The following is an 11,426-nucleotide window of genomic DNA, read 5'->3' as shown; positions in this document are numbered from 1 at the left end:
ATTGATGGCATGTTGAGCTGATAATGTTTTGGACTGGGCTGAATAAAATACGTTAAAATTAATTCCATGTTTTCCTTCTTCACTTTTCTATTGTGGCCACTAGAAAATTTAAATTCCGTATGTGACACCTTCTATTTCCATTGGACAGCGCTGGTCTTTTCTAACCTTCACGTGATTCTGCTGTTGGAAGCAATGAACACAATCCTGCTAGGCGACAGGCTGACATTTGAGGACAATTGCCATCCCACTCCATCATTCCTTCTCATGCTGACAAGCCCCTCCTGGCAAGCACTCCTTCTATGGCACGTGTGCGTTAAAAAAACATTTATCAAAACTTAGAAAATGACAAAATGGGTGTAAACTTGCTGGACAATTTTTTAATAGCCTGTTGACTTTCGATGGGCTCCCCAGGGATGGAGCCTTGATTTGACGGGGCTGTGAACATCTGGCACCTTATCAGTTGTGGCTCTCAGGTTAACATGTAGAAACTCAAGTGCTGTTCTTATAACCTTAGATGCAAAGTGAACGTTCTGTGAACAGATCTCTTAAAGTGAGTGAAAACAGGAGTCATGTAATTGCCATTATACAGGTCATTTCTATTTTAATTAAGAAACTCCTATTTTAAGAGAGACTAGAATGTTAACAGAAAAACCAGGATAGTGAAGTTTCTAGAAACTGCCTTTGATGAAACAGTTGAAGAAATCAATTAAATATTTATTGAACAAATGCAAAATAAATGAACTTGAGGGTGTTTTAACCTGAAAATATAATAAACAACTTCAAATATTCAGAAGGCTATCACACGAAAAATGAAAGACTTGTTCAGTATTTTTCCAAAAGGCAGAACTGAACCGAGGGATAAACACAGCACCCAGCAGGCTGCAGGACAGCAGTACAAAGTGTTACTCATCTCAATAGCTTCTTCCCAATACAAGTTTCTCTCTTTGGAGAAGAAACAGCACAATGTAACACTTCTCATAAGCGTCTTAAGTGTCTCAAGTCCCACTTCCACCGCAGCCCTCCACTGCCTGCAACGGATGCACTAACACTAAGGGAGGAACCCAACAATCTGGTTCACTAAGGAAACGTCTCTTGCTCCTCAGCATCCTGTATCAGTGACTCATGGGAGCGGAGGAGAAAAGAGCCTATTCTCCAAAGAGGGTGCCTCAGGACCACCCCCAATTCAGACAACGCCCCCGGGGACAGCCTTCCTCAAACCGGATGGGATAGCACCGGGTGCAGGTGGGACAGACGCTGCCATGCACTGTGCTGCGTGAGGCAGGGGGGCTGCACCTACGAGTCCTGGAAATATAAGCTGACTGCGTCGTCCTGGCAGCCTCATCCACACTGCCAGCTGCCACCAAAGGAGAACTGTCTCACCACTACTCAGCATGGTGTGTAAGGACAAATATATAGCATGCTTTATATTACATCTGTATTTTATCACATACTCAGTATGGAGCGCTGAGGTGCTTAATCCATCCAATAAACTGAAAATACAAAATTACATTTGTCAGGATACGGGACGCTGATGAGGTGTCATCGTAAAGCAGATGAGGCGTCAATTTTCGAGGAAAGCCACGTAATCGGTGAGCCTGGCGAGCTGCTGTTCGTTGGGGATCGGCGGAACTGGGGCAGGCTCTGGGCATGCAAGAGTCACAAAGTTAGTGTCCAGAGTAACACAGCTTTGGCTCTGCAACCCCCTCCGCCACGCCTCTTCAATTTTACATTAAGAAAACTTTCCCAGATTTGCCCTGACTTTGCACATCTGAAAAACAAGCCAAGAAGTCTCGAACTTTTATGAGTTTTCCCAAACTGGGAGTAAAGCCACGTCGGTCTGTTGTTACTGAAGCTAACATGCAACATCCCTTTGAAGAGAACACAGCTCTCCTTGGAACGACCCCTCTCCACGTGACATGTAACTCTACGGATGAACCACCGAGTGCTTCCCAGGCGAAAGCACTGCTCTGGGAGGACTTCAGTGTCGATGAAGGGAAAACACAAAGACCACACTGTCAGGGGTTCCACTCTGGCTTTTCAGGTGGCAGGTGGCAGCTGGGATGCTGCTGAGGACCCATCACGGCTCCCTATCCCGACACTAAGGAGGCTCCACGGCTGGGCCCCAGGGCACTAGCGCTCAAGGTGAGCTACAGAGGGGAACCCACACGTTCACTCTTACAACCAGGTGTATTATTTTCAATACCAAATAAAGAATTTAATCTCTTTACAAGGTTAGAACTAAAACAAAATAAAAACTACAAAAAAAAATGAAGAACAATGAAATGTATTTAAATGAGCACATGAAAATACATACCTGATAGGGGAATAAACCTGTTAAAGGAGACATCCAAGGCCCCTGCAACTAAATAAGCAAAACATAAAGTCCACTCACAGAAGTCATTACAAGGAATTTCCACACACACACGCATTAATGCCATATGCATGTACGGCCACTATTTGTCAACAGAGATACCACTGCCCTCTATTTGACTCGCTTCTCTTGTCCTCCAGATTGCTGGGCCTGGCTTCCCCCTGCACCCTCGCAGGGCTGAGCACCCTGACATCTGCGCAACACTCGACTGTGGAGCAACGTCAGACAGGAGCTCAGTGCTGAACAGACTGCAAGGGCTGTGGGGTGGGCAGTAAGGCCACTCTCACCCGGGCAGCAAGAAGCCTCCTGGTCAGTGGAAGGAAACCAGGGCAGGACCGGGCCTGGCCCGAGCAGAAAGGAAGGGGTAGGCGCTGGGAGCTCACACTGAGACAGCACAGCCAACGCACCTAATTTAAAGCCTTAAAAGGAAGGCCAGGTAACGTAATTGTGTGAAGGTGGAAGGCACTGAAAGTGTTGTTTAGAAGAGTCTACGTGTCTAAGTACAAGAGGAAAGGGGAACACCTGAGTATTGAAATAACTTCCTAAGGCAACAGTTTAGACAGTAAGGACGAACAGTTAGAAATGGCTCCATAAATGAAAGAATGGGAGATTAATGTTTAGGAAAAGTTAGGTTGTAACAGGAATTATAAAACACCCACATAAAATAGTTTTTTGTACAAGAGATACATTTTTAATAATTAAGGTAAAACTAGGTGACTTTTAAGATCCTTTCCACCCTACATGTCTGTCATTCTGTATTTAATATGTGATTTATTTTCATTTTGCTAGTACAGCAGAATCTTATATCAAGTTACTCAAATTTAATGTCTGAAAACTAAAGCGGTCCCAGCGAGTTCAATGCTGTGCACACGGGTGAAGAGCTCCACCTACCTGGCTTTTTGGGCATGACCATTCTTGTGGTGGAGTCAGCTTGCCATCCTTGCTCCAATATCCCTAAAAATGTGTATTTAACACAAAAATGAAGAAATAACTTTTTGTAGTTTTTATTTTTAGTTCTAACCTTGTAAAGAGATTAAATTCTTTATTTGGTATTTATAACACACCTGGTTATAAGAGTGAACGTGTGGGTTCCCCTCTGTAGCTCATCTTGAGCGCTTATTGTCAATGGCATCACTTTTTCGGGAGACCTGACACATGTAGTTTAACCTGTCACGTGCAGTTTTACTAGAAAGATAGGCTACAGTGTTCTCGTGTAATCTTAATTTTGAAACATTTGTGAGACAGATCAAAGCTTCCTTTATCAGGCTGGTATAACCACTAATAGACAATGTGTTTTCTATGAAGTACTATGGTATTAACATGATCAGTTATTAAAAACAGATATAAGAAAAACTTACATGGTACTTTATGTAATCATTGTATCAGTAATGACAAAGGTGATGGAACCATACAAAGAACCATACAGCACAGAGAGCTGACCAGCAGGCACATGGTAGGTGCTTTTATAGGATTTTACATCATCACCGTAATAGCTCTCTGAAGTGCACATGCAACCATAATTACACAGATGTGGGAAATGAACTAGGGCAGTGGTTGGCAACCTGCGGCTCGTGAGCCACATGCGGCTCTCTGGCCCCTTGAGTGTGGCTCTTCCACAAAATACCGACTTTTGCGCATGGGCCACGAAATTTCAATCGCACTGTATGTGCGCGCCCACACATGGTATTTTGTGGAAGAGCCACACTCAAGGGGCCAAAGAGCCGCATGTGGCTCTCGAGCCGCGGTTTGCCGACCACGGAACTAGGGAATTCCGGTAACTTGTCCTAGGTCACATAGCTGGCACGGGTGTGGGACCACACGTCTACCCAGTATGGACTCTGGGGTACAGCATTTACTGGATTTCCAGAAAAGAGTCAAATAAGTAAATGCCTGCTTGCTTAAGTAGTGGTAAGATTTCCTCTGAGAATTTTCATTAACCTGCTTCCAAGGGTCTAGAGCTGTGCTAGGCCTTGGACATAGAAGGATAAGATGTGATGCTCGACGGGAACTCCATTTTGCCGGAGAATGAAAACGTCAATCATTATAAAACAGTGCCACACAGCGTGTGCAATGCTCTACCTCACTCCAGCACGGGAGAAACAAAAATGCAGAAGCACAGGCAGGAGTGGGTGCCAGCTCCCAGGGTAGAGGGATCAGTAAAATCCTGAGGGAGAAGATGGGCTGGAAAGGGGTGCTGGGATGAGTCCACCAAGTCAGAGTGAAGTGGGATTTCTAAATGAGCAATAGGTCAACTCTTCTCTCTGGCTAATTTGGTGGCATTGGCACTTGCCCTGGTAATGACCGTGTGGGTATTCACATACTGTGCCTGCCATCAAGGCACCTGCTGCCCGGCCCTGCTGGGTGCTGGGCTGCGTGCTTCATGCCACCTCTCTAAAAAACAAGCACAGCAAACACCTCCATTTCCCACTTTCCCTGAAAGCAACAAGTAGGCCAACCACACCTTTCACAGCCTCTTCCACAGGGAGCCCGACAAACGCTGCGAAGTCGTCCGCGATGATCGAGGTGTATGCCTGAGAGACCAGGGCGAAGGCCCGTCTCCTTGTTGCCTCTGTGTGGGAGCAGAGGGTGGGCAGAGTGACCAAAGAGCTAACATTTTTAAAAGGCGTAATTAAATAACATTATTGTTCTTTTTTTTTTTTTTTAAATATATTTTATTGATTTTTCAGAGAGGAAAGGAGAGGGACAGAGAGTTAGAAACATCGATGAGAGAGAACAGAGAGTTAGAAACATCGATGAGAGAGAAACATCAATCAGCTGCCTCCTGCACACCCCCCACCGGGGATGTGCCCGCAACCAAGGTACATGCCCTTGGCCGGAATCGAACCTGGGACCTTTCAGTCTGCAGGCCGACGCTCTATCCATTGAGCCAAACTGGTTAGGGCAACATTATTGTTCCTGTGCAAATGTTGTGAGACTAGATCAACCCAAAGACTTCTGTTCATTGTATGAATTTATAAAAGAGTCAACCAGGAAGACTGGAAGCAAGTGTTGGGGGTGGGAGAATGGAAAGATAGGGGCAGGGACGAGTTTCATTATGTCTCATCAGGCTTTTCATCTTTGCGCATCTATGCACTGGATTGATTAGTTATAAAATCTAGAAGTTGGAAACATCACCTATGGAAGGCTGAGGTTGACCAAGTCCAAAGCACGGTCTACTTTCAAAAAACTGGTTTAAAAAAATCTAAACCCCTACTTTGAAGTTATCAGAGTATTACCAGATTTCATTTTAGTAGCAAAAAAACCTGACGAGAGCAATTTCAATCTAGAATTAAAAGACAGTGATGCCCCGAGCTGTTGATGTCATCACAAGCAACATGAAATGAAGCAGTATGATTATAACAAATCGAAGAAGGAGTTCTGAAAACTGCCCCATTAGCAGAAAATATCTATTTTTAAAACACACCACTGCCTTACCTCAACACTGCAGCACTTAGGGAACAAGTCTAATCTAATTTGATTCTTAACCACAAAGCAACACTACCTCTAAGTGCTTCCATGATCGGCTGGACCGTCTCAGACCACTGGTGAGCGTTGATAGTCGTGTAGATTCCAGGGAAATCTCTCTGCCAGATTCTTTGTCCTACTGACCAAATGCCCCCAAGTTCAGAATTTGCCTGCAATAAATATTGTCTTTGAGGATATTCACTATGCAGATTCATTAACAACTGTATCTTAAAACAATTCAACATTTATTTTAAGAGATATAATTACCTTTTAGCTCGATACTATAAAAGGTTTTTAAATGCTATGAACAGTAAAGTCTATTTATGTTTGATATATTTTATTTTTTGTTAATCCTCACTTGAGGATATTTTTCTATTGATCTTTAGAGAAAGTGGAAGGGAGGGAGGTAGTGGGAAAGATGAAGAGGAAGAGGGTGAGGGAGAGGGGGAGTGAGAGAGTAACATCAATGTGAGAGAGACACATTGACTGGCTGTCTCCTGCACGTGGGATTGAACCTGCAACCTGGGTATGTGCCCCTGACCAGGAATCGAATCCAGAACCCTTTGGTGCTTGGGTTGACACTCTAACCACTGAGCACACCAACCAGGGCTGATATAAATTTTTATTGTAATAGCAAATCAAGGCATGAGCATGCAGTCCAAAGAACTAAATCTTAGAATTATCTTACATATTGTTTTCAAAAGATGTATTTGTATTTAATACATGTATGTAATACACAGAATATATAACTAATATATATACATAAATATATATTTTTAAATATATTTTTCTTATTGATTTTAGAGGAAGGGACAAATAGAAACATCAATGATGAGAGAAAATCATTGATTGGCTACCTCTTGCACACTCCCTACTGAGGATGGAGCCCGCAACCCAAGCATGTGCCTTTGACCAGAATCAAACTCGGGACCCTTCAGTCCGCAGGCCGATACTCTACCCATGAGCCAAACCAGCTAGGGCAATATATATATTACATATATTATATATATACATATACATATACATATATAATATATATACACATACATATATATATATTTTAGGACATAAGTAGTAGCAAAATGGCTAATAGCACAGACTGACAATCTAAGATGTCTAAGGCTAAAGCTGCCAGTAACATCATGCATATAATTGATGGCTGTTCTTTATTTAAGCCCATAAAGCTGGAGAAGCATTAACAGAATGACCCGGACAAGAAGAAGGAGTGAAAATACTAATTTGGTCTGCTGCTGAATATTGATAATCAACAAAGGATTTTGGGTGGATTCTTGGTAATTTTCTGAAATTTTCACTTCACATTTATGCTAGACACAGTGAATTGCTTGAAAGCAAAAATTTACTTCATTCCACTTTGATTATTAAGAAGTTATTTCATCTAATCTCCTACCCAAAATAAGAAATCTAAACTCTTAATTAGCAAAAATAATCTTAATTTTGTGAGTAATCATCATTTTTAGACTATTTTTATAAACATTACCAGGTTCAAATGAGTCCCGTAATAGAAAGCTGCATAAATCAGTTAAAAAACAACAGACACCAGACCTTTATCTAAACTGGCTCAGTTGTTTACCTGGTTAACTGACACATGAAATGTCTCAAGAAATCTGATCAGCAGGAGCTGAGTATACAGACTGCTATATCATCCAAGGGAAATTAAAATTTCTGATTAGAAGAATTTGAAGATCTACTTTTAAACTTTAACACTGGTTTAATAACAATTTCTATGAACTATATGGGAAAGAAAACAAACTTTTATGAGGTGACCATTTAAATGAATGTTGTTACTGTATTAAAGTAGAAAAATAGAAAGGATACTTACAGATTTTATAGCAGGTGGTATTCTTTTCCAAAGATATCTTGCATTATTCCTAATTTTTACCCCCAAGAAAAAATAAGCAATAAAAAAAAATCACCTCAGTAAATGTTTAAAATTCTAGATCCCAATATGAACATACAGAAGTATACTTTAAAATAGTCTATAAAATACTAAGTGAAATTTAGTTTTACATGAATTCGTCCAGGGAAAGTAATAGTAGTTTTCCAAATTAAAAGATATGAAATATATTTACCAAAGTAATATTTTGCCATTTGTAGTAAGTTAATTTTAATTAATAATCCAGATCTTAAATTAAGGCAATAGTACATTAAAAGCACAAAGACTTAAGTAGAACTGCCTAAATAGTTTCTCTATAAAAATAAACTAAAATATATATTTTTTAAGCTCTGGCATCCCTTGACAACACATACAGTACACATGCTTTTCTCCTTGTCACCTCTCCTCCCACCAGTGGGCACAGAGCCACCAAAACTTCAAGGCAGTTTCTAAGAGTTTGAAAGCCTGAACTACAACAAACACAGGATGACAAGATTACAATAAATGAAACATATAATTTATGTGATGTGTGTGTAATAAAAATCTGGGTTTAGGTTTTTAAAAGGTATGAAAAAAAGTTTAGAAGAATTTAAAACAAAATTTAACAGTAGTCATCGATGGGTCATAGAATCTGAGTTCTTCCTACCCCTTTGCAAGTCATGCTTTCTGACTTTTCTTCAACAAATATGAATTAACAATAATTAACAAGCAGAAAGCTTTCAAGAAACCTCATACATGTTGGCAATAAATTCCTCTTAGTCTTCTCAACCTTCCCTTTCAATTTCTCTTGGTCTATTGATTACACATGAAGTTAAATAAATGAAGGTATTAAGAAAGTTTTATAGAAAGACAAAAAAGAAAAGATCAATAGGATTAAAGCAAGTTGAAACTGACATTGTAGCTTCTAATAACAAACTGGAGTGCTTTTTAGGTGTATGTAAAACAAATGTAGTCTAAAATAACTCAGCCTCATCATAATTTATGATTCAGTATTTGACACAGATGTATTAAGTATTATAAGAAATGATACAGCTCCTCGTGCCCATGTTTTAGTGATGGTATTTTAATGCATATATTCTCTATAACCTTGAAGAAATTGCTGCTCTTAGCTTTAGTAAAAAGTACTTACATGTCATTATGGAGCAGATATAAAGCTAGAAGCTGACCATACACTGGGGGTGTAGCAATTCCTCCAGGTGCCTAGAAGGCCAAAATGAAAGAGAATAACCTCATTTACATTTATTTTAAAACCCAGAGTATTAAGTTGAAATGTGTTGTCGGCAGTGACTTATCTCTTCAGTGTCTTTATTTGAACGGGAATATTTAAATGGGATCCTTTTCTCCGGTCTCAAATTCTTATATAAATTATCTTACTATTATAAGAAACAAGTATTTCCAACAGATTCCTAAAGCATGATGATTCTGCCCATCAAATATGTTGAATATCTAAGTAAATGAGTAACAAACAGAAAAACATCACAGTTGAGTTAGACATTTCTAACCTCACTCAACTTTCATTCATTTAAAAAATCTATTGTGTCTATTAGTAAGCAGCTGTTGTTTCCTTTGGCTAACTTTTTCATACATGCTTTTTTTAAGTGCCTTTCTAAAATAAAACCTTAACTTTAATAGCTGGATGATGTAACTTTCACCTCTTATTGAAGACAAATCGGTAAACTCGTCTGCCAACATACCAACAAGGGCTTCCAAAGCTAAAAAAAGGTTCCCATGGTTACACCTTCGGTCTGTGTATGCGCGTGCACACGTCTTGAACAAAATCCACATTCCTTCGCCTGCCCCCACAACCGGGGGGGCGGGCGGGACATGTTTTAGTAACACAAGCAGCACAGTGGAGGGTGTAAGGAGCAAAGATGAGCAAGATTTTCGAGCTCATTAGGTAAACACGAACAACAAAAAGCTCCCAGCGAGTTCGGGCGACTGGGCCGGGGTCCTTGGCCATCCGAGCAGGCCAGGGCTCCGGTCTCCGCACGCCCCCAGCCCCGCCCTCGACCCGCAGGCCCCGGGCCCGGTTACCCTGGAGACCAGCGCCGCCCGGGGCCCGGAGACCCCGCGGCTTCTCCCCGCGCTACGCGAATGGTTACCTCGAGCTCCTGGTTCTCGCACTGATCGAGCAACTTTTTGAAACTAAAGGCACCTTCTGCCATGACGGCCACGGGCATCTTCCCTGCCGGTCCCACTCCTGCACCTTCCTAAAGAGCAGACCCCAGGAGGTCCGGCGGGGCGTCGCACAAGTGATGACGTAGAGCCGCCGTCGCAGCGTGGGCCCCTACGCAGGCGCAACGTCGGTCCTGGCGCGTCGTAGGTCGTCGCGGCTGCCGGGCAGTGGTCGCCGCCGCTCTGGCCGGCGCTCTCGGTGCTCTGGAGGACTGGCCCGGCCTGGAGGGAAGTTCCGCTGTGTGTGCGTGACCAAACACCCTGGCCGGGAGGGCTTCGGGCCGTGTTTGGGGGCTAGTCGATGTCTCTCTCCTCTTTGAGGCTTAACACACACGCAAACGTAAAGGTCCAAAGCGGAGCTTTGGTCCTGCCCCCACACCTGCTCCGTCAGTCCTCCTCCCTCTGGAGAGGGCACACTGTCCTTCCACGTGGGGGACCCCACGTCCGGGGGCAGCCGCCCGGGACCACCGACTTGGATGCCCCGCTCTGCAGACCTGCCCACCTGCCTCCCTCCAGGCAGCCCCCACGCTGCCCAGCGGCCACACGTTTTCTGGAACATCAGTGTTTGTTTTAGCACCTGTCCTACTAGCACTGCCCACTTTAGGCGTTCTGTTGAGTAAGGAAGGACTGAAGGGAAAGGGACCTTCTCTTTCCTGCTCTGTGAATGTTACGATTTCAGCACAATCCGAGGAACACATCCGCATACTGCACAGAAGTAGAGTAAGTAACAATAAAACCATTTTTTGCAGAAGTTCTGAAAGGGCCTGGAGCTAAGGGCAGATAAATGTTAGGGGAAGTTTGGAGGCATAAAGAAAGCTGTAGAAAATGATGGCTGTGAAAGATGCCCAGGGTTTATAGATAAAGCAGGGAAGAGTGAGGGCAGGGGATGAGGTGAGCCCCTCACCTCCTCTATGAGTTCCCTCTGCAGCCGTAAAACCAAGGTAACATCCAGGTTGCTGTGCAAGGCTGCTCTGAGGATTGAGTGAGGTCAGTCTTAGTCCGTGTCTGGGCTAATTCATGGAGATTACTGTTAATGCTATGAAAGTAGCCAGAAAAGGCTAGTTTGGGATGTTCCTTATTCACACAGGGTTTGAAGACACATAGTTTTAAATATTTGATAAAGCAAACATTATACTTAAGTTTTCTGGAGGTAAAATGTTCTGAAGAAGTAACTTTGAGTTTTCTTTGCTTCAAAATAGAGGGCGAAAGGCAGGTGGGGCTGGAGGAGTCTGGGGACCGCCTGGGTGCGACCTCAGACCTACCCACCAGGGGGTGCAGCCGCACTGTGTAGGATCTTAACTTCCCTCCTGTGGCAGGACCGTGGACAGGCCTGGGTGGAGCAGTTAGATACAGGCTTATTTCGTCTGGGTTTTTAGCTCAGGGCAGTTAATTCCTCCTCAAAGTTACTTTCTCAAATGGAAACCTGGGGCGCTGTGCTTTTGACAAGCCCCTTTCTATTTTTCTTAAAAACAAATGATCAACAAATTTATGTCTGCCAAAAAATACACTCAGGATACAAGA

At 42.8% G+C, this 11,426-nt stretch overlaps 1 protein-coding gene across 2 annotated transcripts; it reads right to left on the bottom strand.

The window, feature by feature from the left end:
* Nucleotides 1-575: 575 nt before the first annotated feature.
* On the bottom strand, nucleotides 576-9,971 carry COPS8 (COP9 signalosome subunit 8). Of its 2 annotated transcripts, XM_070422466.1 has the most exons (8): nucleotides 9,833-9,971; nucleotides 8,860-8,930; nucleotides 7,677-7,725; nucleotides 5,874-6,006; nucleotides 4,833-4,940; nucleotides 3,263-3,325; nucleotides 2,315-2,362; nucleotides 576-1,641 (listed from the first exon to the last, which is right to left on the bottom strand). In XM_070422466.1, the coding sequence occupies exons 1-8, from the start codon at nucleotides 9,908-9,910 to the stop codon at nucleotides 1,562-1,564; spliced, it is 630 nt and encodes a 209-aa protein (XP_070278567.1). In that variant the 5' UTR covers nucleotides 9,911-9,971; the 3' UTR covers nucleotides 576-1,561. The 2 variants fall into 2 exon arrangements, with proteins under 2 accessions (XP_070278567.1, XP_070278568.1); XM_070422467.1 differs by lacking the exons at nucleotides 2,315-2,362; nucleotides 3,263-3,325.
* Between the last annotated feature and the right edge of the window lie 1,455 nt (nucleotides 9,972-11,426).

Source organism: Myotis yumanensis, unplaced genomic scaffold (genome assembly GCF_028538775.1).
Source record: "Myotis yumanensis isolate MYYU_CA2020_CCGP unplaced genomic scaffold, mMyoYum1.0.hap1 SCAF_8, whole genome shotgun sequence".
Taxonomy (NCBI): domain Eukaryota; kingdom Metazoa; phylum Chordata; class Mammalia; order Chiroptera; family Vespertilionidae; genus Myotis; species Myotis yumanensis.
This window is presented reverse-complemented; position numbering and strand designations above follow the sequence as displayed.

Excerpts from the sequence above, each read along its gene's own strand:
- COPS8 (XM_070422466.1), bottom strand. The coding sequence starts at position 9,910 with ATGCCCGTGGCCGTCATGGCAGAAGGTGCCTTTAGTTTCAAAAAGTTG. Across the intron at positions 4,941-5,873 it reads GATCATGGAAGCACTTAGAG|AGGCAACAAGGAGACGGGCC; the intron begins GTAGTGTTGCTT and ends GCTCCCACACAG. Across the intron at positions 2,363-3,262 it reads GGTCATGCCCAAAAAGCCAG|TTGCAGGGGCCTTGGATGTC; the intron begins GTAGGTGGAGCT and ends TTGCTTATTTAG.